Source organism: Bos grunniens, chromosome 18 (genome assembly GCF_055505025.1).
Source record: "Bos grunniens cultivar Pamir isolate PY7600 chromosome 18, Bosgru_T2T1.0, whole genome shotgun sequence".
Classification (NCBI taxonomy): Eukaryota; Metazoa; Chordata; class Mammalia; order Artiodactyla; family Bovidae; genus Bos; species Bos grunniens.
Window position 1 is genome coordinate 51,100,515 of NC_141182.1, and position 27,637 is coordinate 51,128,151.

The following is a 27,637-nucleotide window of genomic DNA, read 5'->3' on the forward strand; positions in this document are numbered from 1 at the left end:
AAGCACTTTCCAAGGCTGTATGATAGAGCTGGAAACCAGGAGAGGATTCCTCTGCCTTGGCTGCAGTGCTGGCTCAGGCCACACAGGGGCAGCAGGGTTCACTGGGGACAGGGAGGTACTCTGATCCCACCAGCCTTCCCACCCAGTGCCCGCCCTGGTTCAGACCTTGAGAGTTCACCTGGAACATCAAGGGTGAACTGCCCTTCTCACAGCACCCAGTCAAAGGCCTTCCCCAACCATGCCTGGCCGAATGGCTGAGTAGGCATGACTCTGCCCACCAGGTCCCACTGATGTAGGGGATGGTACTGGAATGGCACCCCGCTCCTCACAGTGGTTGGGGGCAAAGCCTGTAACCCCATGGCCACCTGGGGGCCAGACTGGTATGACCCACATCCCTTCTCCCTTGAGAACTAGCAGCCACACAGGTGTGTTAAACAGCTTTAATCTCGGTCATTGCGTCTTCTCAGCACAGTAAGAAATATTGCACATGATCAACATGTTTTGTTCTGGGGATGGGGACAAGGGTGGGGGAATCACCTTCTTAGAAAGTACAACCCAAGTTGGGAGGGCAGAGGGGGTGGGGAGAGAACCCTCCCCGTGCCTGTGGCAAAGTGCAGGAGCCCCCACCCCCAAGCTAACCTGAGTCCAGCCCCTCTGGGGAAAAAAGGGGTACATGAACTCCCCCCTACTTCACAGGCACCTCCCTGTGGCCCGAGGCCCACACTACCCTCCAGCTGGCAGCCCTCACACGAGCCATTTTGCATAAAGTACAAGTGAAAAGGTCTGAAGGTAACACACTCCAGGTTATATACAGGGGCTCGATGGAGGGAGACTGTGCCCCACTTCCCCTCAGTCGCCCCCGTCACAGGGAGGGAGCTGTCGGGGGAGGGGGTAGACAAGGGAGCAGGCCTCATTTCGCCCCCAACTGGAAAGGACGAAATGGCTTTACTGGGGAGGAGGCAACCATCCTGCCCCCCCATTCCTGCCACCTAACATACTGTCCATGTCCTGAGGGGGGTACTGTGGGTCTGGGGTCTTCTCAGGAGCCCCTCACCTGCCTGTGGCAGCTGTGGAGGAACCAGAGGCGGGTGGTGAGGATTGGGGGGGCCCCTCCCAGCCAGGCTGTCCAGGCCCCGGCTCTGGGGGTGGAGGCAGTGGCGGGGCAGCCGGGGCTGTGCCAGAGTCCGAGCCAGGTGAGGTGGGGTCGGGGCCCCCTGCGGGGCTGGGAGTGGGGACAGGGGCAGCAGCAGTGCCAGTGGGGGGCGGTCCAGGGAGGGGGGCCTCGGCTCCCGGGGGCTGTTCTGAGGGAGTGGCCGCCTGCATGATCTTCTGGCGCACCTCACGGATCTTCAGCTGCAGACAGACTTTGGAGGGGAAGATGTCCGCGTAGCGGGCCTGGAAGGCTGCCGTGGCCTGGGCTGTGGGCAGCAGGGGCAGGCAGGGAGAGGGAGAAGAGCAGGGTGAGATGAGTAGGTAGGCCCCCTCCAAGTCCCTCGCCCTGAGACTCCCAGCTGTGCTCACCTGATGGGAAGAAGCCGTGGTCCTGGAAGAGCTGCATGACCAGGGCCCGGCGCTGGTCCAGGGTGCGCCGCAGCGACGAATAGGGCACTTTCTCGTACTCCAGCTCCCCAAGCACGTCCTCTGCTTCTGTGCCTGTGAGCAGTACAAGGAGCCCGGTCAAGCCTCCCGCCACCGTGCAAGCAGGTCCACTCAGCCCTCACTGAATCCTGTTTCACACTGAGTTCAGAGAGGGAACCTGCCCAAGGTCAGGTGGGAATTTAGGGGCCTGTGAAACTCCAGAACCGGGCTTCCCTGGTACTCAGCAGTAAAGAATCCACTTGCCAACGCAGGGGACGTGGGTTCGAACTCTGATCTGGGGAGATCCCACATGTCCCGCATGGAGCAACTAAGCCCTCAAGACACAACTACGGAAGCCGTTGCATCCTGAGTCTATCCTCTGCCGCAAGCAAAGCTGCCACCGCAGTGAGAAGCCTGAGCACCTCAACTAGAGAGCAGACCCCGCCCGCTGCAACTAGACAAAAGCCGTGCAGCAATGGAGACCCAGCACAGACAACAGAGCAGAGCACCTCCAGAACCCACCCTTGGCCTGCTGTCCTCGCTCTTAGCGACTCCTGCTCACTCTCCCACCTTTAACCCTGTTCCTGAGACCCCACCCCTATTGGAGGCCCTGGGTCCCCCACAGCTCTGCCTGCCACCACGCCGGCACCTGTGCGGTCAAAGGTGAAGATGTCGCCCTCGCACTTGGCACTCTTGGGGGTGTTAGGCTCCGAGCTACAGCTGGAGCGCCGCCTCATCTTGCGCTTGGGCGAGGTGGGGTCCTCGGGGGCCGAGTCCAGGTCTGTTCAGACAGAAGCAGGCTCAGTGGCCGTGCTGAGGCCCCTGGGGGGCCTCATCTGTCCCCCACCTTCCCCGGGCACCTGGCGCTTGCCTACCAGTGGAATTCTTCCTCTTCTTGCGGTAGGAGCCCAGGATGGCCCGGGGTGAGGTGGCCAAAGACTGCAAGGTGGGCGAGGGCAGCACCTCCTCAGGCCGGAACTCAGGCAGCTCGGCAAAGCGCTCTTCGAAGTCCACCTCTGACAGGACCCTGCTGGAGAGCAGGCAGGGTCACCTCCTCTGCCCCCGCCTGCAGCTGCCCCCTCTCCCAGCAACCCGCACGCTCCACCGGGTCCCCCAGCCCATGCTCACTTGTCCACAGAGTCAAAGGTCTTCTTCAGGGGCGGGGGCCGCACCTTCACCTTCTTGCCGGCACCAGCCGCCTCCTTGCGCTCGGGGGCGTCGCCGGCCGCCCTCCCACTGCCGCCCTCACTGCTGCCGCTGCTGCTGCCAGGAGCTGGGGCTGGAGCCAGGGCCGGGCTGGGAGGGGTGGGAGGCTCCCCCCGGCTCTCCAAGCCCAGCCCGGGGACACGCCAGTCTGAAGACGAGCTGGGGAATTTGGTGGCCTGGAGGGTGGGGTGGAGAAGGAGATGGAGAACACTGGGGTCAGACTCACCAGGGCAAGACCCAGAAACAGAGAGGGATCACAGAGATGGATGCTGACCGCCGAGATACAGAACTGTGGGCAGGACCCAGTCATGCAGACATACTAGCCCAAGGCCAGAGGAGAACCCACAAGGGCATGGTTCAGATGGCTAGAGGGAAGAGCAGTGGGACAGAAGGGCAGACAGGAGACAGAGGAGCAGAGCCAAGCAGTGGTGGCCACCCCCAGGCTGCTGGGCACTCACCATGGTCTCAGGGCCCTTGGTGCTGGCCTGCTCCTCGGCAGGTGGGGGCAGCGGGGGACTGCTCCGGGCTGTGGGAGTCCAGGTCTCATGGGGCAGTGGAGGGGCTGGTGTTGCTGGCCGCCCCTCAAGCTCTGACTCGGACGCTGGGGGCTCACGGACTGGGCCAGGCTCCAAGGGCTGCCGGGGTGCAGGGCCTGGCCGCCCAGGAGCACCAGCCTCGAAGGAGCCCACAGGAATGCTGGCGATGGCCGCCTTTACTTTCTGGGGGGCCTTAGGGGTGGGCCGCTGGGCCTTGGGGGCCACTAAACTGTAGGTCATGGAGCCTGCGGGTGTAGAAAATATTTGCTAAGCCAGGCTTGACAGGAACCCATCCCCTGGGTCCACCCAGTCAGCCCGTCTTCACCTAGCCTGACACCCACCTGTGGCACTAGGGAAAGGGCTGGCAGGGGCCGGGGTGGCAGCAGTGGGTGCCGGTGGGCCCTTGGGCAGGATGGGGGCAGCAGGTGGGGTGGTGCTGGTGGCCACAGTGTAGACCAGGCCTGGGGGAGCCTGGGATGGCTGGGCCAGGGGTGCTGAAGAGGTGGGTATGGGGCTGCCAGGGTAAAATGCTGTGATGACGGGACCACTGGCGGCTGCGCAGGTGGGAGGTAGCTGGGGGCTGGGCACAGGCGACACGCCCACCTGGCCAGGAGCCAGCAGTGGGGCTTGGCCTGTGGAGAGAGAGGCAGGGGACCAAGTTAGGGCCTGGGCTGCCTCGGTCCCACCCGTGGTCCCCAGATGCCAGCCAGGCCCACTCCTCACCTGAAAGCAGGGGCTGCACGAAGGCGGGGCCGCTGGGCCCCAGTGAGGTGAAGCCAAGGGTGACCGAGCTCGTGGGTCCGTACGAGGTGACTGTTCCAGGCTGACTGGATGCAGGACTGGTGCCCAGGGGCAGTGCGTGCCCACCTGCTGACTGCACATAGGTGATTCTGCCATAGGGAGAGGCAAGGGGAAGGTGTGAGGAGAGCCGGCCCCCCAGAAACCCTCCCCTGCGCTGACTCCCAGATGAGGGCTCAACTGCTGTACCTGGTGGAGGAGGGCAGCAGGACTTTCTGAGGCTGCGAGGCGGGGCCGGGGAGTGGGGCCGGGCTGAGGGGCGGCACCAGGCCGCTGGGTGTGCTCACAGGCACCGGAGTCAGCTGGATGATCTGTGGGCAAGGGAACCACAGGCAGAGCTGAGCTGGGGCCCCAGAGTGAGGCAGGGGAGGCCTGAGACCTTGGAGGCTGGATCTCAGCAGAGACATGGAAGGGAGACATCGGGCTGGGGCTAGGGAGGATGAAATCAAGGGAAAGACAGCAAGAGGCTGGAGACACAGAGAAGGGACAAGGGACAAACGATGAGAGCAGAATCAAGATGCTGAGACATCAAGCCAGACAGTGAGACAGAGGCCCAGACACCAAAGGGGACAAAAGGAAGAGAGCGAACAACAGGCAGACACAAAAACCACGGGACGCAGAGACCAACGCCCAGAAGGGAGGAGCAAGGGACAGGAGCAAGAGGCCGCCACCGAGGTGCCCTTACCTTGCTGGGTGGCTGAGCACCGTTCTGCACAGGTACTGAGAAGGGCGGGCTCACCAGGGGCAGTGGCTGGCCAGCCCCGCCTCCCCGCACTGACATGCTGGGGGTGGCCAAGGGCACGAGTACCTTCCCGGGCAGCAGCTGGGCTGAGCCACCTGGGGGTGGGGCCTGCACAGGAGACACTGACTGGGCTGCAAGTTAAGAGACAGGAGAGCAGGTGGTCACACAGGATTGGAGGCAGCTGGGGCCCGCTCCTCGTGCTGCCCGGCCCGGGCCTCACCTTTGGGGGGCGGGGCGGAGGGTACGGACTGCAGGATGGGGATGCCAGGAGTGGGTGCGGTGGCAGCCAGGACTTTGCCGTTGGTGGAGGTGCCCGGCGGGAGGGTGAAACGGATGCTGGTGGTGGGGGCAGGGCCGCCGGGCGCCGCTGCCTTGGTCCCAGGGGCCGGTGCCACTTGCAGTTGCTGGGGCAGCGTGGGCAGAATGTACTGCACCTGGGTGATGCCCCCAGCCTTGCCCAGGGGACCCGGCTGCAGGATGCCCAGGGGCATTGGCCCATTGGGGCCACTCCCAGCACTGGCCCCCGAGCCTGCAGCCGCCCCACTGCCAGGGCCCCCCTGGGCAATGAACTGGACAGCAGGTGGCGCTGGGGCCCCGTAGCCCGGGGTGCCCACCAGCAAGTTGGTGACAGTGGCCGGCGCCTTCCCCACAGTGCCCAGGAGGGGCCCAGCCACCAGGTGTGGGGCCGTGGAGGTGGCAGCTCCTGACTTCTTGTCCGAGTACACTAAGCTGACGCCCAGCGGGGAGCCCCCCAGTGCCCGGGACCCAGTGGCCGCCTCAGTCCTGGCGCCAGCTGTGTCACCAGGAGACGCTTCGGCCCGGCTGGGAGCGGGGAAAGGCTTGGAGGCGATGGGCACAGGAGTGCTGCTGACGGGCCGCACCACGTTGGTGACCATGGTGGCAGCCGGGCGGGACAGGGGGGTTGCTGGGGCCCCGTAGGCCAGCGAGGGTGCTGGGGCTGAGGGCACGCGAGCTCCGCTGCCCTCCCGTTCCTCCTTGTTTGAGGGCAGGACCAGTGTCTGCAGGACGCCTCCTCCCCCGCTGGGAGGCGCCGCGATGACTGAGGGGCCTGGTGGCTCCAGGCCGCCCACGCTTTCAGGTCTCTTGCGACGGAAGGTGGCAGGATCCGTGGGGAGAAACCGGGTGGCCTTAGAAGGTGTTGCTGGGCCCCCAGTTCCAGGGGGTGGGGGACGGAGGGGGCCTGTGGTGCTGCCCTGACCTGACTCCTGGGCCTTGAAGGTCCCTGAGCCCAGTGGGAAGGAGGTGGTGGCTGAGGAGGAGGCGGCAGCGGGCGAGGATGCGGAGGAGGTGGGCCCATAGCCTTTGCTGAAGCCTGCAGGTGGATCTGGGGGCCCTGGAGGCTCAGGGTCCAGCGACGGACGGCAGTGAGTAAAGGAGGAACGGATCACAGGCGAGAACACCTTCCGGCCAAAGCCCTGTGTGGAAGGAAAAAGGAGACACAAGCACGTCAGGGGAGCCTGGATACCCACACCCTGCCCATCCCCATTTCCACGTCCTGCTGGCAGCCAGGCCAGTTGAAGGCCTCCACTCATCCAGGCTGAGACGCCCATGGGGCAAATAGCTCGCCCTCTCTGGGCCTTTATCTTCCGCACTTCTTGACACACAGAAAAGGAACATTCTCCCACCCAGGACATGTGGACCAGACAACAGCAAGTCCCAAGCCCTCACCTTGCTGCCCTCCGGGTCCTCCCCAGAGCTGTCTCCACTCTCGCTGTCAGTCACCCGCTCCTTGCACTTGAGGTCAATGTCAGTGGTGCCGAAGCCGTCATCAGCTGAGGGAACAGACGCGACAGTGTTGGCAAAGGGCTGGGCGCAGTGCTGCCCAGAATAGAGGGTCTGAAGTCTGGCTCTGGCCTCAGCTCTGCCCTGTGTTGACTAAGTGTTGTCCGGGAATGCTGTTCCTCAGCCCAGGTGTGCCCAGCCTGCCACCAGACCCTGAGAGCAGGAAACGGCACCTGATCCTATGCCCCAGTGGCCCGGCCACGCTGCTGTCCTCAGGCTTCCTGTCTGGCCTGCAGCTTCTTTTTTTAACATTTATTCATTTGGCTGCACTGGGTCTCAGTCACGACACTTGGGATCTAGTTCCCTGACCAGGGATCAAACCTGGACCCCCTGCATTGGGAGGGTGGAGTCTTAGCCACTGGACCACCAGGGAAGTCCCTGACCTGGGGCTTCTCGAGGGCAGGGCTGGACTACCTCGGTAGGGCCTGAACTGAACAGGCCCAGGATCACAAACAAACGGGGAAGTGAAGAAAAAGGGGCCCAAGGACCTGAGCCAAATCTCCACCTACTTTCCCAACCTGAGCCTGCTGCTCCCCGGCTAGGACTCTGGGTCCTGAGACAGCTTACCAATGACATCGTCGTCCCCCTCCTCCTCACAGATGACCATGCGTTCCTCATCACTGGTCATGTCCTCACTGGCTGCACGCTGGGAACGGGAGGCCCGGGTGGGGAGCAGTGGGGGCCGTCCACTGGCTGCCAGGGTGCCTCCCTCCCCGGGCGCCGCAAAGGGGCCTGGAGTCCCGTACTGGGTGGAGGGCTTTGGGCCAGCGTAGGACGCAGGGCCAGACACCATCTGCAGGGCAAGTGCAGGGAGAGTTCAGCCAGGGCAGTCACCTCCCTCCCTGCCCGTTGCCCCTACCCCTGCGGCCTGCCCTCCAGACCTGAGTCAGTTCCTGCAACGCCTGGCTGTCTACCTCCCCACCATCCAGGCTGTGGACCCCGCTGTGGGAGAAGGCGCGGGGCCGGGCTGAGCCAGGTCCCCCGACAGCGTGCAGACGCTCTGCCCCACAGGAGCTGCTCCCCGGAGCCTTGGTGTCCGAGCTCAAGAGTGTCTGGGCCGTGACAGACAGGAGCTCTGAAGACACTGCAGGGAGGGAAAGAGACAGGGTTACAGTCAGGAAGCCTGCTACCAGCACCTAGGCTGGCCAAAACGTCCACAGACACTTCTAGACACTGGGTGGAAGCAGGTGGGACTTCTTGGGCCACCAGGCAGAAGAGAGGCACCACCCACCAGCCCAGCATTTCCCACTACTTCCTGTCCTCTGGGGTTTCGAGGAATGAGCCCACTGCTCCCCGGGAGGCGGCCCTTCTGAGGGGAGAAAAGCCTGGAGACAGGTACGTGCAGCACCGCTTAACAGACAGCCACTGGACTGTCTTGAGCCTCTGTTCCCTGGTCTCAGAGCAAAAGGAACATCCCTCGCAGGGCTGTGGCCCAGAACCCAAGGGATCTCCAGAAAAGCGCCTCAGGGCAGTGCACTCTATAGACACCCTCAGTCAGTAGCAGTAGCCAATAAGAGCCTTTTCTGACTGCGGCCCTGAGAGCCAACAAGCTGGGGTTTAAATTCAGACTCGGCCACTTCCTAGTTTTTTGTGACTTCAAGTAAGTGATTCTGCCTCTCTGAGCCTCAGTTTCCTCATCTGGAAAACGGGCTTTGGTTTTGAATGCTAGACATTATGCTCTAAGAAGTGCCTGTCATGTAGTAAATGCTCAATAAATGGCACTTGATGATGAGATTTCTGTTCGGATGTGTGACCTCCCTGGACCTCCCTGACTCCTTCACCACAGCTCAGTGTCAGGGCCTTTGCGGTGAGGGGCTCAAAAGCAATGAAGCCGAAAGGAGCTTCTGGGGAAGTGGGCTGAGCAAGGGAAGGGAAGACTGGTGGCCCACAGGAGGGAAGAGGCCAGAGGGGCTCACTGACCTCCGGGGGCAGCGGCAGTGCCTGTCTCTGACATGCTCCGCTCCCTCGGCTCCTTGTGCCCTCCTGCCAGCCCCAGGCTCGTGGGCTTAGCCTCTGAGCTGGACTTCTTCCGGTCCTTGTTGCACCACTTCCAATCTGGGTGGGCCTTAAAGTGGGCCTCTTTCACCTAGCAGGAAAGGGCAAGGAGACCCTTCACTCATCTGCCCAACAGGAAGAAGCTGAGGAGCCGAGAGGTGGCGGCGTTACCTGGAAGGCCAGGTCATGGTACTTCTGCTTCTCCTTGGGCCCCAGGGCGTACCACCACTCGCCCAGGATCTTACTGACAGTCCGGTTGTCCTGGTTGGGGTGGCGCTGGTGGACCAGGGCCCGGTGCCGCTTGCTGAAGATCATGAAGGCATTCATGGGCCGCCGGATATGGTCCTTCTCCCGCTGCAGAAGACACCGGCCCGCAAGGGATTATTAGAACCCAGAGGATGGCCTCGGTGGCCTTGGGGTGAGCTGGGGACGGACGGGTGGAGATGAGACACCTTGTTGGGGCTGCGTCCGTCCTTCTCTGAAGAGGAGTCCCGTTCCTTGGGCAGGGCGCTGAGGGACTGGGTCCGGCGTTTCCCGGGCGGCAGGGGCAACTGGATCTCAGGAGACATGATGGAGAGGAAGCTGTGGGGAATGAAATGTGATGGAGACAGAGCAGCGGGGACAGGGAGAGCTGAGTCTCCGGCCACGCCCCCTCCTCCCTGGTCCCAGGCCTCAGGGTACTCACGCATCGTCGTGGTCACTCTCTGTCTCGCTGTCCAGCCGCGGCTCTCCTGGCGGTCCAGGGGCCTCATCCTCCGTGGTGGGAGGAGGGCCCTTCCCAGGTTCCACCACGCCCAAAGTGTGGGGGGGTCCAGGCCCTGGGCTCTCAGGGCATGTGGCTCCAGGGGGCCGCCCCGGGTCAGCATTCCCTGTCCCGCCCGGTGGCTGCTCGTGAGCAACGGCCGCCGACTCAGCAGGTTCTGGGGGCAGAGCGGCGGGCCAGTCAGAGGGCTCCGGGGCCATCCCGACCCCATCCCCAGGCCTCCCCACGGCCCCTCGCCCCTCACCTTTGCTCTGGTTGGAGGCCACGGGGTGGCTGGCAGGTTGCTGGGCCTCACTTGGCTGTACAGAGGGGTCAGGCTGGCTGGGGGCCAGGAAGGGGACTAAGGAGTGCCAGGGGAACACGGCCACAGAGCGAGGTTCCACATTTGTCCACACTGTGGGAAGGAGTCAGCTGAGTGGTGCGGCAGGAGAGCCGGGCCTTGACACCCCCCTCAACCCAAAGCAAGCTCTCTTCCACCCTGGACAAGGCGCCGCCCCCTCTTCTTTACACCCTCTTCCCTCATCCCAGAGCACCCTGGGCTCGGGCGTGCGACATCACTCAGGAAGAGCTCCTCGCTGACAGATTTCTAGATTTATAAGAACAAAAACAGAAGCAGGGAAAGAGCCCTCACACCCCACGCCCTCCCCCACCTCCACCAGCCTTGCCACCAGGGACCAGGCCAGAGGCACAACTGGCTCCTGTCACAAACCAGGCCATGTCTGCTTGCCATCTCACTCTCTGAAGACCTTAGCGAGGCTGGAGACCCTCCCCCAGTCGCGCCCATTCCTGTCACCACGCCTCATCCGACAGAGCCCCTCACCTTGGCCCCACATTCCCTTTCTCTTTTCTTGAAGCAGATGGCCCAACCTCCTCTCCCACTCCTCTCCTTCCCTCCTCTCCCCACTACCCACAGGGCATGGGATCTCAGGCCTTTCTTCTTGCCTCCCTCCCCCTACCACAGACCCCAGGGACCCAGACCTGCCCTTCCCAGGCTGGGCACTGGTGGCTCCAGAATCCTTCTCTTTTCTCCTCAGAGAGAAGTCTACTAATTGTGAAGAGGCCTCCCCTCACTTGAAACTCCTGCGCTTCCCTCCAGTATAGTGGCCAGCCCTCTTGCCCAGAAAGATGGGAGGGTGTGGTAAGCTCCTCAGAAGAAAAGGCAGGGACAATAGAGCAGACAAGAGAATTGTTAGGAGACCCTGCCCAGGCAAGGCAACAGCGCCAGGTGTTTCCTTGAGAATATGCACAGGAAGGTACCTCCCGCACCAGGGGCCAACCTTCTGTTCCAGGAGCTGGGTGATAAGAGAGCCAGCCTGACGCTGCGGCCCACCCCTGGCTGGACTCCTGGGGCTGGCCCAAGCTGGGAGTGGGTCTCCTTCTCACTGCCAGCTCCCTGGGGGAAGTGGAACCCACAGAAAAGGCCCCTGCTAGGGGAAGACCATGAAGACAGGAGGAAAACGCCCTAGCCCCGGTCCCCCTCACTCCAGGCTCCCCCTGATCTAGATCAATTTGACCTCAGCTGACCCCCCCCCAACCAATGCCTTTGGAAGGCTAGCCTCGTGGAGCCCCTATGGGAGACACTGGCCTCAAGACCTGCTTCTGTGAGATGCTGCCAAAACAAGAAGTAGACATCAAGGCAACAGGAGACGGACAAAGAAGCCAACACTGGAGAGGACTCTAGATACTATGAAAATCCCATCCCTACCACTGGGGCACTGGAGCCCCACAAGCCTGCTGGGCCTTCAAACCCACAAGAGCCTTTAGAGACCTGGACAGGTCCCACTCTTCACAAAGATCTTGCCTCCTGATCTTCTGCTGGATGAGAAAGAAGAGGCCCAGCAGACAATGGGAGGACGGTCCTTTGGTCCTGTCCCTCCTGAACTCCTCTCCAGCGCACTACCCTCCAGGTTCCTAGGTCTCGCCCTCTCTCTGAAGAGCACACCACAAACACATCACTCTTGAGCAGACAGTGCCTCACTCACAAACCCAAGACCTGTCCTTAGCCCACTTCTCAATCACAGCCCCCAGCGCCTCCCCACTCTGTTTCACACCTGGAACCAGGTCTCACGCTGCTACGATTCTAACCCATGCTCCGGACCAAGGTACTCTGCACCCTTCACCTCCTATGACAACATACCTTGTTCCACCCCGCACCTAAACCCCACAGCTGTCCCCAGCTACGCCCCACTCTGCACTCTTATCACTCTGCTACACTCCCACCTGCCGTCACTAACCACTTGGCCCAGCCGAGCTCTGTAACTTTCCCCTCTACTCTGCCGCCACCGTTCTCTTACTGTAACCCCATCACCATTACTCTGCACTCAACACCCCGACATCTTGACCCCTGCAGTCCCAGGGCCCAGGCGCTACTGACCGAACATGCCGAGGCCACGGGAGGCCGCGCCGGACGCGGGCACCAGGGGCCTGTGGGCTGAGTACATGGTCCGGCGCGGGGGGGCCCGGCCGGGGCTCGCGCCTCCTCAGCGGCCGTCGCCGTTCCGCCCGCCGCCGGCTCCTCGGCCGCCGCCACTCGGGCCCGGGGGGAGCTGGAGGCCGTTGCCACATGCCCCCCCCACGCCGCCCCCCTCCGGCCGCCCCACGCGGGGGGGTCTCTGCCGGGCGCGCCTGCGCACAACGCCGCCTGCCTCCCGCCGCCCGGGGGGCGGGGGGAGGTCAGAGCGCGCCGGCCCCGCCCCGCCCCCCAGCGCGCGCGGGGGCCGTCACGGGGCGCGCGGCACGGGGGCCATCGGCGCCGCCCCCTCCTTCTCCCTCCTCCCGCGCGGAGCCGGGCGGGCGGGGCAGGTGGGGCGGGGCGCGGCGCGCGTGCGCGGGGGCGGCCCCCTCCCTTCCCCGTTCGCTGGCTCGCTCCCTCCCTCCCTCGCAGCTCCGGCGGGTAACGGCTCTGGCCCCGCGCGCCCCGGCTGCCGGCACCGCGCCCCGCCTTTCCGGGCCTGGGGCCCGCGGCTCAGCGCGGGGTCGGCCTCCGGCCCCGGACGGGCAGACGGACGAGCGTGCGTGCGTCCGTGCGCTCCGAGCGAGCCCCGCGCCGAACCACCGCCGCCTCCCCGCCCCGCCACTACTACGCGCTCCCCTCCCCCCGCCGCACCTCCCCCCGCCCCTTCCCCGCTTCCCCCGCGGCCTTCCGCGCAAGCCCGGCCCACCGCGCGCGAATCCATTGGCTGCCGCCGCCGCGCGCGGGTCAGGCCCCGCCGCGCCCGCCCCCATTGGCCGCCCCGGGGGAACGTCAGTCATATGCAAATAAGGGCAGGGCGGGGCGGGCTCCGGTTGGACCCAAGCCGGCCCGGGGCGGGACCGCGGGAGGAGGGCGGCAGGGAGGGCGCACTGCAGTAAAGGCACCGAGCCAGGGGGGCGGTTCGGGGCGCCGTGCTGCAGAGGCCCGGGGCTGTGGGTGGTACTTGTGTGTGTCCAGTCCGCGCGAGGAACACGCTCACGCGCGGCTCGGCCCACCTCCCTCACGCACACCTGGGGCGCGCACGGCCCCGCAAGGCAGACGAACTGCGTGTAGGGTTGGGCCAGCCACCCCTGAGCCCTCACCAACTCTCACAACAGCAGTCACAAACTCACACACACACACTCCTAGACAGACTTTCCTACCACACCCTTTACCTTATACACAGCCCAGGGTCACATGTACCCTCCCTCTTACACTCTCACACGAAGTCACACACCTAAAACACTTCCTCACATAATGTACTACCTCCCATACTAACCGTCCATCATGCCCCACCCACAGTCACACTCGTTCTCACCCATCCTCTTCACATCACCCATTTCATACATGCCCTGTCATACATGCTTCATCAAAGCATATCCTCACACATCCCTGTGAATCATACAAACACACGACATATTAAACAGGCAGAATTTTCTCCTACACCTCATCACAATCACTGTTTGTCCACTGCACATACCCTATGTCCCTCTAACACAACCAACACTCGTGGCCTTCCTGGCACTCCCAATCCCAACACAGGTAACTCTCACAAGTGCCATCATACTGACCCCACACACTATATAAACTTACCCCAGTGAGCACTACTTCAGTACCCTGGCTCATCAGGTATACAAAGTGCCATAGCTGTTCACCATCATTGAGCAACCCTACCTGACACTTAGCGGCCACCTGGGGCCCTCCACCTCACAGTGTAAGGCAGGAGGCCACCACTCTAGGTTGTGAGTCACTCTTTTCAGAAGAAGGAAGAGGGGAAACTAACACTGGGGCTGCTCCGTTTGGGGAGCTTGTATGTATGACCCTGTGCGTTGAATCCTCACAATCACTAGGAAAGTACACTTTATTATGCCCATTGTTCAGATGAGAAAGTGAGGCTCAGAGAAACAATAAATGGTGCAGATCATGCAGTTGGGACATAACAGCCCAGCACTCCAACTCAAGTGCTCTGTCCGCTACTGAAAATTCAACCTCAGGGTGGACACAGGCAGAGACTCCCAATCCAAAGGTCTGGGAATATGTTCAAAGATTCGGAGAGACTGATGAACTATAGAAAAGTCAGAGGGTACACAAAGAGTCACAGACAAGGTCTGGGGCCTACCAGGCAGAGAGGCAGTGGCCTTGGATCACGCAAGGGGGCCCTGAGGTCACATCCTGTGAAGGCAGAGGCCTGGGGTCACAACTGGGCAGGTCAAGACTGCACAGGCTCAGATGGACCGAGACTGAGCTCCTACACAGGTAGGATCAGTGACAGGCACAAACTCTTCCCAGCCTTCTGCACCTACAGAGATGAAGGCATGGAGAGGGGCAAAAACCAGGTAACCTGAGCCCAGAGGGAAAGGGGAGGTCTGTAGCCCTCTGACCTCCAGTGACTGCAGGGCCAGACTCTTGGCTGTGAGCCTGGAGAGACCAACAGAGGGACTATTAGGTGACCACCCCCTCCTCCCTATGCAGCCCCAGACTCAGACCCTCCATTACCTCACTGCCCCAGGGACTGCAATGTGAAGCAGAAATCAAGGCTGAAATCAATGTGGCCTGCTCTATCTCCCCATGGCTGCCCCCTCCTCTCCCCACCGGTGAGTCACCTCCTGGCAAGTTAACCCCTTCCCCACTGCAATGCAGCTCAGGGACTGAGCTCAGAGGAACCCTGCCCCCAGTACCCCCACTTCTGCTGCATGAGAAAAGGAGCTAAGCCTGGCACAGGAGGGAAAGAGGGCCCCAGACATCTGGGAGGGTTGCACATCTGGTAGAAGGCAGTGCCCACAGAGAAGGGATGGGAAGAGGCCCCTTACAGGGTAGGGGACAGCCAAGTGGGGGCCCAGCCTACCAGGGAGGGGCCGGAATCTGGGCGGGAAGGGCCCCCCTGCCCTGGGCACTGGGCCAGCCCTATACTTAGTTTCCATTGTTTGGAATGGAGGAACCCTGGGTGGGGGTGATTAGTAGAGAAGAGGGAGCAGTTCCGTGTCTTCAGCCATCCCCAACTCTAATTGGGGCCTCCCTGGTTGGAAAATGCTGAGGAGGTTCCCCAAACCAGGGCCTCAGCCCCATCTGAGAGGGAGTGCTTCACCACCCTTCACTCAGAGCAGGTAATGGGCAGAACCACAGTGCAGCTCACCCCTGCACTACCCTGTAACCAACTCCACAAAAGGTTTGGCCCCAAACAATCCCCAGGGCACCACCCCACCCCAGCCTGGGGACCAGGAGCCCAGACAGAGACAGCAACTGCCACCCAGGGTGGCACAGGCTGAGGCCTGCCCAGAGCCCTGGGGCGCACAGCCAGGGATGCTGACAGACTGAGGGACAGGCAGACATGCCCTGAACTCACGGGCCCCCGTTTATTGAGCCCGAGAGGCACCGCGCCCTGCCGCCTGCGGCTCCCCACCCTGCTCTCCAGGCCCGGGTCCCCGCCTCGGCTCACCACCCCGGTGTCCCCAGCTCCCCTCACCCGCTCTCCACATACACACCCACCCACCCACCCCGGGCGGAATTGGCGACGGCCAGGGTTGCCTGGGGAACGAGCCCAGGATTGGGCTGGTGCTGCTCGGGAGGGATGGGGGCCTAAAAATAGCGCCGGGGTGAGTCAGTGTGAGTGGGGCTGGGGTAGGCAGGGGGACCAGAAGGGAAAGAGAGGCAAGCGAGAGGTGTGGGGGAGGCTCCCCAGGGATTGGGAGATGGGCGGGATAGGATGGAGAGAGGGATGTGGATTTGGGGGTAGAAAAAGGAGTCAAGGGGGAGTGTACAAGCGCCGGGGCTGAAAGGGCTGGTCCGCGCGGGCTGAGGGAGGCGCCACTGCCTGGGCGGAGGAGGGGGCGCCGCCCTGCGTTCTCCTCCCCAACCCCGCGCTCACGAGATTTTCCACTCGCCGCCTGGCCCCTAGCCAGCCCTTGGCGGGCCCCACAAAGCCGCTTTGTGCTGGGACGGCGGGCGGGCGCCTGGCCGGCCTGACACCCACGCGGGCCGAGGCGAGGCGCGGGCCAGCTGGCACCCGAACTGTCTGCTGGGGGGGAGGTCCCCCACCCAGCCCGAGAACGCGGCCGCGCAAGGGTTAATGGCGCAGGGGCGGGGGAACAGATCTCGACCAATCGGCGTCGGCGGGAGCGACAGCGGCCAATGGGAAGACCCGAGGCCAGACGCCCCGGGCCTACCCCCTAGGGCGCGGGAATGGGCGCGGCCCTCACTGGGTGCAGGTCTGGATCCACAAAGCCCCCGATGCACCCTCCTTCCCTGGCTGCTTCGCGTAAAACAGGCTCAGAAGGTGGTAGGATCTTGCAGTCAGGAGGTGGCACGATCAAGATTTGAGCCCCGGTCTGCCTGGCTTCACGATTAGCTTTTCCACCGAAATGGGGAGACGGGGGTTCCCTGGCCCAGGCCCCCAAGCGGAGCGGGAACAGGGTACGGGGTGCGGGCGGAGGCGGCGGCGCGGCAGGCGAGGGTCCAGCCGCCTGCGGTGCAGCCGCTGCCGCCGGTGGTAATGGGAGCCAGACGCCGTCGTCGCCGCTAATGCGCCTCCCTCCCTGCCACTAATGGAGCCATTAATGCCCGGGCGCCGGGGGCTGCGGGCCACACACCACCGCGACGTTGCGCATGCGCGGGCCAGCAACCCCAGCCACCCGCCGCCACCAGGAGGCAGCCTGACCCCTTGCAGTGCCTGGCGCTCGGGGCTCTTCCAAGACATCTCCAAGACTCACTCCTGCTACCTCAAAAGAGCCTCTTCTCTCCTCTCTCCTGTAATTCACCCTCTTCTTCCCAGGCGAGGTCTCCTTCCTATCCAGGGGTCTTGGACAGCCTGATCCAACCCTCTCCCTCTGCTCTGAACCGTTTCTAGGCTCTTCACGGGGCTGACACTCAAGTGTGGCTCGGCTGTACCTGTCTTCCTTGGCACCCTTCTGCCAAGCCTAGGCCCCGTGTCAGCTCCAGCCTCAACTGGCCACTTCAAGGCCATGCACTTTCACCCCTCCTGGCCTTTGCTCCTGTGGTTGCCTATGCCTGGATGGACCTTCTCTTCTACTTCCCTGAAATCCACTCATTCTTCCTGTTTTAGCTCCAATGTCACCTCCAGTGAGAAGCCTACCTGAACCTCCCTCATCACCTCATTCATTAAGCCAGAGTTGCCTCTCTCCTCTGTCCTCCCCTGGCTCTGGGCCTCCCTCTGCTCATCCTTGCCTGTGCCTGCATCCACATATGCCTTTCTAACCCACTTTACCCCAGGGCTGCTCAGCCTGGGCCAGGGAGAGAGGTGAGGAGGGACTTCTGGTGGGAGAGAGGGGGGTTATTGTTTGAGACAAAACAGAAATTCTGGTTGGGCAGAGTCTGGATCTGCAGAGTCAGGAGGATTCCCCACTCCCACCCCGCCGCCCCCCTGGCTCTTCTTGGGGCCTCATTTTCCCAACGCACCCAAGCACAGTGGATGGATACTGCTTGGTCTCTGAGATTCTGCCTGTTGGGAAGGACTACTCGTGGGACTCAGTTAAATGGAGCTGGCACCAAAGTGTCTTCTGAAAGGTGATGGGGGTGGGGGTGGTAGGGGTGATCCGGATCATGCCCTCAAGCAGGTGGGTGGGCAGAGGAACTGCTTTCCTGCTGCTCCCCCACAGCCGGATCTCCTAGCTTGGCCCCCAAAGCCCCCGCCTTCCTGCCTGTCTTGGAAACAGGTGCTTGGGTGTTGATGGGTCTGTAGGATAGTTCCCGACAACTCTAAGCAGCTTTCAGGACAGGAGTGGACATTTAATTTGTCAAGGACCAAGAAGGGGCCTTCAGGCCTAGACATTATTCCAACATTCCCCAAAGAGGGAGCAAGAGACCTGGTGCTTAGCAACTCTCCAATGACTTAGAGGAACAGAGTTCCTGATGTGCACAGAGTGGAAGTGGGGACTAGGATAGGGAAAGCAGGTCTGTCTAAAGAATGGGAGGAGGAGGACCAGAGATAGAATCCCACAATTGGGGCGGGGGGTGGGGGGCAAAAGAGAAAGAGGGTGAAATGAAAGCTCCAACAAGAACTGGTATCCAAGGAGGTACAAACCAGGAAAGCTGTAGAGAGACTCAGGGAAAGCCAGACAGAAGTCCACAGAGGAGGATTCAGGCGCAGAAATGGAGACCTGGGCAGAGACAGACATAGGCACCCAAGGAAGAGACAGATACGCAGTGGCTCAAACAGGCAGATGGGAAGACAGGCCCAGGAGAAGGGGCACTGCCTGTCAATACGGGGAACCCAGGCAGAAGCCAGGAGCTGGAAGGCAGGCCATGCCAAGTACAAGGCTGAGACATCTGGCCTCCTAGGCCAGGGCTGTAGGCCCTGGGGCGGCTTCCTCTCTGGGGGAGCAGGCGGGAAGAGTCAGAGGGAGGTGGCGATGGCAGCTGGCTGGCCCGGCCATGCACAGAATGCGGAGAATGCCGGCCCGCCTGCTCCAGCAAGTCCCCCAGCGGAAGCAAATGCCTGGCGGGGGGCAGAAGCAGGCAGGCTGCCCTGGGCCACCCCCTCACACCTGCTGTCCTGACGGAGGGTCAGGCCCTGGCATGGGCAGGCCAAAGGGTGATAGCTTCACTGTGCCCCTGGGCACGGTCTGCCCTGTCTGGGCCTCAAGACAGAGAAGGCCCCAAGGTGCCTACCTCCCAAGGCTTTAGGGAGGCCTCTGAGAGAACAAAAGGGCCCACTGGCTGGGAACCTGAGGGCAGCCTGGATACCTCAGCATGGGTGTAGTCAGGAAGGCGCGGCTCAGAACCGCCAGGACAGGCACTGGACAAGTTCTGACGATCAGGTGGCTTCCAGCAAGGGGCCTCCCCTCCCTGAACCTCAGTCCCCCTCCTGCTACCGACGACAGGGCTGGAAACTGGTAATCCCTATTTTGTAGTGTCAGGAAGTTTCAATCAGACAGCCCCATCCGTGAGGCTGGGCAGTGGTATATGCTCAATAAAGCGAGCTACTGTTACTGTTATCATTATCATTACTGAGAGTAACGGGCTCTGGCGCCAAACAGTCAGGGTTCAAATCCTGGCTCTCCCTGTTCCTAGCTGGGTGACCACAGGCAAGTCACTCTGCCTCTGGGACTGCAGTTTCCTCCTCTGTCCAGTGGAACTAATGGTCCTGCTGAGCTGGGGTGTGATCACGACTCAGTGAGTAAAAGTGCACTGAGCACTTACTGAGCAGTGTGCCAGGCACATGCATGAGTGGTACTCAATAAAGCATTATTACTCTTACTTCTGGTAGCAAGGGTCCTGTGATCTAGATCGAGAGATCTGATTCAAGACACAGTCCTGCCCCTCCCTGGCTGGGTGACCTCCATCAGGTGACCACCACCTTCTGTCAGGGCCTCACTTTTCCTCATCCGGAAAATGGTAGCAGGAACCCTGCCAGACCACCCTGGTAGGCCTCAGGTCACCCTCCCCACGCAGCTGCAGTGAGGGTCATGACCCTGAAGTGCTATATGTGAAGGCAGTGTCGGGGCTGCAGGAATGTGGGCGGTGGGGGGCTGAAGGGGATGGTTATAGAGTCCTTCTGCTTCAGTGTCTTCATCTGCCCAAGGACAGAAATCCCTGCTGTGCCCACTTTGTGGAATTTTGCTCATATCAGCTACAAAATAACAAATGTAACAAATGTTAGGGGCGAGCAAAAAACACCTCAGTAAATGAGCATGAGGGGAAAGCGCTATCCCTGTGTCCTCTGCCCTGGGTCTGGGCTGGAGCTGAGTGAGGGCAGGGCCTGGGCTCCTTCCTACACTAGTCTTTGTTCCAGCCCAAGACACAGCGGCTCCTACCAAGATCCACACGTCCACCTCCTTCTTCCCTGGGCTCAGGGGCTGGAACTCACCCTATATGGTACAACCCTCCAGAGTTTCCTAGTGCCTTCAAGTCTTTGAAGGACCTTCTATGATCTGACTTTGATGTGCTGCTCACCTATGCAGCCACACATCCCAACACTCACCCACGGTCTAGAACCCTTGACTTTGCAGATTCAACTTCCTTTAAACTTTGGCTCTCGCCTCAAGGCCTTTACACAAACTCTTCCCTCTACCTGACGGTCCTCCTACCAGCCTTGCCAGGCTCCCTTCTGCACACCCTTCAGGCCTCACTTTTAGAGGGCTTTCCTGGTGGCTCAGACGGTTAAGAATCCACCTGCAATGCAGGAGATCTGGGGGTTCGATCCCTGGGTTGGGAAGATACCCTGGAGAAGAGAATGGCTACCCACTCCAGTATCCTGGCCTGGAGAATCCCATGGATAGAGAGGAGCTGGCGGGCTATAGTCCACGGGGTCGCAAAGAGTCGGATATAACTAAGCAATTGAGCATGCACTCATGGCCCCTTCTCCAAGAAGTCCTCCCTGACCACCCCAGCCCTGACCACGCTGGACAGCCACTATCTGGGGACAGGTCTGTCTACTCCAGGAACCATGAGCCCTGTGAGGATGGGGCTGTGTCCTTAGCATCAACCAGCACAGGGCCAGGCACAGAGGGGGCCCTCAGTCGACAGTAAATGAATAGGTAAATAAGAAAAAGATGCTCGGGAAGGGGTGAGTGACGTGTTTGTCGCCCTCCATGAAAGTTCCTCTGACAAGGCCCAGGCCAGATGGCTCTCCAGCCCCATCTCAGAAATGCCTCACCCCCTACCCCTGGCCTCAGCCCTCTAGCCACACCGGCTGTCCTCAGCTGTGCTCCTTCTGACCTCAGAGCCCTCCCATCAGCCTCCCAGGAGGTTCTTCTGTCCCAGGGTTGCAGGTTCCAACTTCTCCTCCAACCCCTGGCCTACACGCCCTGTCCTGAGGGCAGCCAGACTAGGTTCACCTTGGGAGGCATGCCCGCCACACCCCCGGCTCCCCGCCAGGGCACTGACCACACCTGTGCTATTTACCAGGTACAGCAGCGAAGATGAGGTCTCCAGGCCTGGGCCTGCCACCACCTGGCAGAAGGACCCACTGGAGCCTCAGTCTTCCCATCTGTAACCAAGGACTGTGGCCAAGTGGTCATGAGCCAGCCAGCCTGGGTTTGAAGGCTGGCTCCGGGATTTACTAGCCACGTGACCCTGGGCAAGTAACTAACCTGACCTCAGTTTCCTCTTTTTTTTTTTTGGCTGCACCATTCAGCAGCTTACAGGATCTTAGCTCCCTGATCGGAGATCAAACCAGGGTCCCCTGCAGTGGAAGCGTGGATTCCCAGCTACTGGATCGTCGAGAAACTCCCAGTTTCCTCCATAGGAGCCTACTCACAGCAATATAGGAGCCTACTCACAGCAAGGTTCAGTATGCTGTGAGTGCTACGTTAAGGGGTGGGTGTGAGGTTAGGAGAGATAACCCACTCACAGTGCTTATCACGGTGATGCCCCTGTCAGTTCTCAGGCCATGAGAGTTGTCATCATGATTACCATCTCTGTTACCCCATCAGCTCTATTGGGGGGTGGGGGGGTGGGTGCTGGCTTTGAGCCTGCACTCTCAGGAAAGTTCTGCTGACTGGTAGACCCCAACCAGGAGGCCTCTGGAAACACTGCACTGAGCCTTCAAAGTCCACATGCTCAGCCTGACACAGGAATTCCCATGGGAACTTCTGTGCAGATGGGAGGGCAGCCTCCCCTTGAATGCCCCCTGGGGTGGGGAGTTCACCTTTCTCGAGAGCCACTTTGCCAGTCGCCTAGTACAAAATGAGCCCTCACCCAGCCCCTCCAGCAAAACCTCTTACCTGTCCCAGGCCGGCCCATGATGACTTCCTTTTTGGGGGCAGGATGGCTGGTATAGCTGCTGGGCACCAGGACAGGCAACAGAGCAGCAGGTGAGGGGTGGAAGGCCACCGGCTGGAAGGGTGAGGAAGCCAGGCCAAAGGTGGGCATTGGCTGGGCCACGGCAGTCGGCGCAGCTGGAGGCACAGTGATGGGTACGGGGGCCGGCAGAGGTGGGGGCAGACCAGGCTTCCCACTGGCCACCCCTGGGGGCACTGGGGTCTCTCGGCAGCCCCGCCCGGGTCCCCCGGCCCGGGCCTCACTGCCAGTGCCCACCTCCCCGGGGAACTTGGAGGGCAGCGGCACGTCCGGGTTACGGACGATGACAGGTGAGTCCCGCTGCACGGCAGGCACCCGGCGCACGGAGGGCCCAGGGTCCGAGGTCAGGCCAGCAGGTGGGGGCAACAGCAGCAACGGTGAGGGCTGGCGGGAGCGGGAGAAGGGCACGGCGGGCGACACGGCTCGGAAGCCAGCTGGCGCGGAGGGTGCAGGTGTGTGGGACACCGAGTCCACGCCAGCGTCTAAGCTGTCATTCTTGGGGAAGTCTGGGGCGGCTCCTCCACCCGCTGCGCCGGGAGCCCCCAACGCCCCTGGGTGGGGCAGCAGCTCTGTCTTCCGTCGCCCAGGGCTGATGGGCACAGTAAAGGTCAGGTTGGTCTGGAAGGTGGGGAGGATGCCAGAGGAATGGCGCTCTCGGGGGGCAGGTGGCGGCGGGTGGGGGCCCAGGTCTGGTGGCGTCAGCACGCCCGCCTTAGGGGTGCTGGCGCTCAAGTGGCGGCTGCGGACAGCGGTACGCTGGATGACGGGCGAGGCGTTGATGGGGCTGAAGTTGGCAGGGCGGAAGCCGAAGAGTGGCGAGGGCGAGGGCGACGGGGCTGGCGAGAAGGGTGACTGCGTAGACACGGGGGAGAAGGAGGGTGTGCCCGAGCGAGAACTGCCCAGGGACACCAGCATCACCGCTGCTTCACACTCGTCAAACTCAAAACGAGACAGGTCGGCGGGGGCCACCAGGCGTGGACGGGAGTCTCCGCGGGCTGCCACGCTGCTGGCCTCACTGTCCCGCGACGTCTCATCCCCCCAGTCGAACTCGGTGCTGCCCTCACGGGCCGCCACGCCCGCCGGCCGCCCGGCCCCACCCGGGCCACTGTCTGCCAGGCCCTCCATCTCCTTGGTTCGCATGGACAGGTGACGGGAGCAGTAGCCCCGCCGCTGTGACTCCTTCATGCAGCCATCTCTCGAGCACAGCCGTCTCCACTGCTTGCCGTTGAACTTCTTTCGGATTCCATTGGGCGTGCAGACCACGTCGCCCTTCTTGTACTTCTGCTGGGCTGCTGTCAGGGGTGTGCGGGCCCGGGCGGCCGGCGCAGCCCCTTTCTCCAGTGAGGCCACGCTGCTGCTCCGGCTGCCACCCTGGCTCCCCTCCTGGCACGGGGAGGGCTGCTCACCCGGGCGGCCTGGGCCTGCGAAGGCAGGGGACTTGGGTGGTGGTGACAGGAGCTGGGGCGGCAGTGGGAGCAGAGCCGGGGTGCCCAGGGCGGGCGGGTGCTTCTCCTCACCCTCCTCACAAGCCCCAAGGTTGCCACCGAAGCTGATCTTGGAGACCTCAGCATCCTCAGGCTGCTTGGGGTCCAGGGCAGCAGGGCAGGGGGGCAGGGTGGCCCCGGGCTCAGCCTGCTCCTCCTCAGGGCCTGCCGGGGGCTTCCTTGGCAGGGCTTCGGGCTCCCAGGGGGGCCGCAGCAAGCGGAGGCTGGAGCGGGCCACCCATACCGCATCCTCGGGCTCCCGGTGTGGTGGCTGAGGTGGCTGCGGCAGGGCGGCTGGGCCCAGCTGGGAGCTGGGGCCAGGGCCGAAGCGGACCTTGTAGGCGGCGGGCTTGGTGGCCACCTCCACCACCACACCCTCCCGGTAGGCCGCCATGCCGGGCTCCAAGCAGGTACAGACTGCTGTGCCCACCGCCAGCGCCCCCGGTGGGGGCGTGGCATCCAGAACCACATCCACACCCCCGCCAGGCACCCCCTCATAGAAAGTCAGGGCCCGGTCCCCGTGGAACTGCACACCCAGGTCCTGGCTTCGGCGCACCTGGCGCACCACAGCCGGCAGGAAGAGGCCATCCCCGCGCCGAGCCAGGACTCGCTGGGACCGCAGCTGCCGCAGGTCGTAGCCCCCGCTGGTGCTGCCAGGGGTCCAGGGGCCCAGACCACAGGCTTCAGCCGGCTCATCCTCCAGGTCGGCTGAGTGCTCGCTGGCTGTGTCGGTGGAGGAGGAGCGCGTGGAGGTGGGTGGCCGTGGAGGCACCCCCAGGGCGCCGGCTTCCTCGGGGGTCCGTGCCTGCTCTTCAGGGGCACCCACCGCCGCACTGCTGCCACTGCCGGCGCCGTGCTCCTCCACATACTTCTTCTTGGGCGCTCGTGACTTGAACGTGGCCGTCTTTCGGCTGAGTGATGGCTCCCAGCGGCCTGCCTCCCCCTCCACCTTGGGTTCTTCAGCTGGGCCTGGGGCCGGGTCATCAGCTTGCAGCTCCGGGGGCAGCCCCTCGGCCCGCGGGCCCTGCTCAGCTTCCTCCTCCTCACCCTCCTCAGCCTCTTCTGGCCCCGGCTGTTGCTGCTGCGCCTCGTCGTCTTCCTCCTCTGGCTTGTCCCCCTCCCCAGCCCCTCGCCGCCTCAGGGCCTTGGCCCTGGTGGCTGGTGGGGACTTGCCACTGCTGCCAGAACCTGGAAGGCTGGTGCACGCCTTTTTCATGGGCTTCATCTTTTGTCCACCTGCCGGGTGAGAGGACAGACAGGGATCATTGGGAGCAACCTCAGGAACACCCCCCAGACCCAGTGTCCCCCAAGACTTCCCACTTGCTGGGGCTACTGCCTCAACTCCATGATCCCCAAGGTCTCCCGCCTGGCTGTGTTCCTGTGGGCCCTGGCCGGCACCCAGACACAGACTGGCACCCATATGCCCTGAGCTATACGCTCTGGTTCCTTGGGAACCCTCACATACTCTGCTTTCTCTGCAGAGGACAGTAGGTGCAGGCACACACTCTGACTGCCTCAAGGGAACCACGACTAAAAGTAACAGTTCACACCTATGGAGCACTCACTCTGTGCCAAGCCCTGGGCTAAACTTGCCTTTATTAACCCATTGCATCCTCACCACAGCCCTAAGAGGCGGATGCTACCATCAGCCGCATTTACACAGGAGGAAATTGGGGCACAGAGAGATCAAGCCACTCGTCCACATCCATCCGGCTGGGAAATGGCAGAGCTGAGATCTGGACCCAGGTAATCTGGCCCCAGAGTCTGTGCTCCTAACCATTTCAGTGTGCTGCCTGTCACATGATCCAGAGGGCACGCTTCCTTGCACTGTCACTGCCCAGAGAACACACGCACTCACACACACAAATGTACAAGCACACAGTCACAGAAAAGGAGGTGACTGGGCTGCGATGTGAGCCTCTCTCTACCACCCCCACCCTAGCCCCGGGCAGCCTGGAATGGCCGGGCATTGTGGGAAGGAGTGGGCAGCTGCAAGGCCCAAGGGACAGCTGCCCACTCTGTTCTGCACCCCAGGCCTGGCAGGTACAGCCATCTCCCCAGATCCTGGCGGAGAACAGGCAGGGGCACGTCTGGGGCAAGAGCTCATACCCAGTGCTACCACAGGGCTGTACATAAGCACGCGCGCACACACACACACACAGAGCACACACACACAGAGACACAGACATCACACAGTGGGACACAGGGCTACACCCCAGGGTTTCACGGTCCCTCTGGATGGGAGCCTGCCCCTCCCCCCACAGCACCCAACGTGATACCCGAAAGCCCAGCCACCCCCCTTCTGGCCTGCTTGCATCCCCGCCCTGCCCGGGCTGGCTCTGGCAGGGTGGCTGAGCCGACTAGGCCCCCCTGGTCCCCAAATATGCCCTCGGACTCCAGGTGGGGGTAAGTGGGAGAAGGTCAAAGACGGCAGGACAAGCCCAGCAAGCCAACCTCACCCACTTCCTGAACAGTCATTACTGCCCGCCCCCTTTCAGGCTGCCCTGAGAGAAGAGAAGGGAAAAAACTTTACTCTGAAGTGACTAAAAGAACCTGAGAGGCCAAAAGGGGGGCCCCCGGGAGGGTTGGGGGACCCAGGACCATAAGCCAAAGAAGATCCGAGGCACCCCTGACTCAGCCTTCAGGCTCCTACGGGACCCCGACCTCATGCTCTCCCTCTTGGGGCCTGCTGCTGCTTAGGAGCCTGCAGTCCCAGGCTGCCCCTTCTCTGAGCCAATCCTGGGGTCCTCTCGGGCAGAGGCTGGGGGCCCTGGGGCTTCTCATAATGGGGCAGGCACCCAAGTATCCAGGAGTTGGACAGCCACCACCACCTTCTCCCACTGACCCGCTGGGCCACCATCCTGGGCACTGAGACCGGGCCCAACACAAACCTTTGCATACCCCACCCAGGGCTTACAACCACACTGCCTGGTCCAAGTTCTTCACACCAGAAACCAAGCCTCTTTTTTTCCCCTGGGGCCTACTCTCTTCCTGTCCACCCTCTCAGGATAACTCCCACCCAAGGCCCTCTTGGGCCCTCACCTCCCTCAGAATCTAAGCAATAACTCCTGAAGCCCAGGCTGGCCCAGGCTTCTCAGGGTCTCATGTCCTCTGCTCCCATCAGGTCTCCTGACACCAGCGTCTCTGCCACTCTCTTTCCCATCCTGTCACCATCTCTATCTCCACCTCTCTCTTCGCAGGCCCTAGGCCCCCTCCTCTGTCACTCCCTCCTTGTCACCCTCATCTATCTCTGTCACCCCCTCCTCCCAGTCACTCTCATGTCAGCCATCTCTGGACCTGTCACCTTCTCCCCCCATCACCTCTCCTTGTCACCCCCCTCCAACTCTGTCCCCTCTCTCTCCCTGTCACCCTGATCTAGTCCTGTCACCCCTCCATTCCTGTTACCAATTCTCTGCCCACCACCCCCTCCTTGTCACCCTTTTTCTGTCACTCCTTCTCCCCACCACTTCCTCTACTCCGTCCCACCTTCCCACCATCCCACTCACCTCTTTTCCCCTGTACCCCTTCCCCGTCCCTGCCACCTGTCCCCTCTCGGCCCCCAGCACCCCAAATCCCCCCTGCCTGTGTCAGCCCTGGCCCCGCCCCTCACCTCGGGCTCAGCGGGGTTTCGGGGCGGGGGGCCGTGGCCCCGGCTCGGTCCGGTCCGGTCCCTCCCCGCCCCCCCTCCGGCTCTCCCTCTCGATTCTCCCTTTTTTTTTTACTCCAACACACAAAATGGTGAATGGACCTGCAACAGCTGGAGCAGTCAGCCAATCAGCGGCCACAACCCCGCTGACCGGCGCCGTCCTAGGCCAATAGATACTCAGAGCCTGGTCGGCTCCGCCTCTCAATGACGAGCGACGCTTGCCACAGCCAATCGTGCCCACCCGGCAGCGCGAGGGGGAGGGGCCAAGGTCCAAGATCGGCCTCCCTCTGGGACCGACACCAACCTGAGCCTACGATCGCCCGATCAGCCTAGGGTCCTGCCCTACGACAAGTGATGGACATCAACGCTGACCAACCGTAGTCTGTCTTAGTTCAGAATGACGAATACAGTACCCAGTCGTCTTGCACTCTAGGCCGGAACCCAGCCTTTATGAAGGACAGTAGCCAATGAAATGCAGGAAGGCGGGGCTAAGGGACCGGCTCTCCAATGAGCAGGCTTAGAAGGCGTGGCCTGAGCGTTTGTTGACCGGCTGATCGCAATTCCTGCTGGGAATGGTAGTCTTCTTACGTCTCTGGCCCATAGTCGACAGTACATGGCAGACTACAACTCCCATGTGACAGAGTGCCTGGAGCTCTGAAGAACCCGTGCGAGGAGAAAAAGTCGAAAGGGCAATTCCTCGTGAGTCTCACTGGACGCCAGGAGCATCTTAGACCCAGGGCCCCGACTCACCCGGACTCCCGGCTCTGGCGTCGCTGCTGGCTCCTCTCAGTGGCGGCGGTAGCGGCACAAGGGGGAGGTGCGAGGAGCAGCCAACCGCCACCCTCGAGCCCCGTAGCCAATCAGCAGCAGTCGGGGCG

The 27,637-nt window shown here is 62.3% G+C and overlaps 1 protein-coding gene across 7 annotated transcripts; it reads right to left on the reverse strand.

Moving 5' to 3' along the window:
• Nucleotides 1–426: 426 nt before the first annotated feature.
• Nucleotides 427–27,637, reverse strand: CIC (capicua transcriptional repressor). Of its 7 annotated transcripts, none has more exons than XM_086352724.1 (21): nt 27,510–27,637; nt 21,554–24,349; nt 9,666–9,815; nt 9,344–9,578; nt 9,111–9,240; nt 8,830–9,012; nt 8,584–8,749; nt 7,545–7,747; nt 7,231–7,456; nt 6,550–6,653; nt 5,081–6,296; nt 4,804–4,991; nt 4,308–4,429; nt 4,044–4,210; nt 3,662–3,952; nt 3,243–3,565; nt 2,707–2,960; nt 2,454–2,605; nt 2,228–2,359; nt 1,522–1,653; nt 427–1,418 (listed from the first exon to the last, which is right to left on the reverse strand). In XM_086352724.1, the coding sequence occupies exons 2-21, from the start codon at nt 24,336–24,338 to the stop codon at nt 1,051–1,053; spliced, it is 7,527 nt and encodes a 2,508-aa protein (XP_086208850.1). In that variant the 5' UTR covers nt 24,339–24,349; nt 27,510–27,637; the 3' UTR covers nt 427–1,050. The 7 variants fall into 7 exon arrangements, with proteins under 7 accessions (XP_086208850.1, XP_086208848.1, XP_086208847.1 ...); XM_086352722.1 differs by having other exon boundaries at nt 2,454–2,608; nt 27,510–27,628; XM_086352721.1 differs by having other exon boundaries at nt 2,454–2,608; nt 27,064–27,573.

Bases quoted from the DNA above. Each gene is read 5' to 3' on its own strand.
- CIC (XM_086352722.1), bottom strand. From the start codon at position 24,338: ATGAAGCCCATGAAAAAGGCGTGCACCAGCCTTCCAGGTTCTGGCAGC. The intron at 9,241-9,343 runs GTGAGTACCCTG...CATTCCCCACAG, and splicing joins GAGAGTGACCACGACGATGC to CTTCCTCTCCATCATGTCTC. The intron at 4,211-4,307 runs GTACAGCAGTTG...TCCCTATGGCAG, and splicing joins CTGCTGCCCTCCTCCACCAG to AATCACCTATGTGCAGTCAG.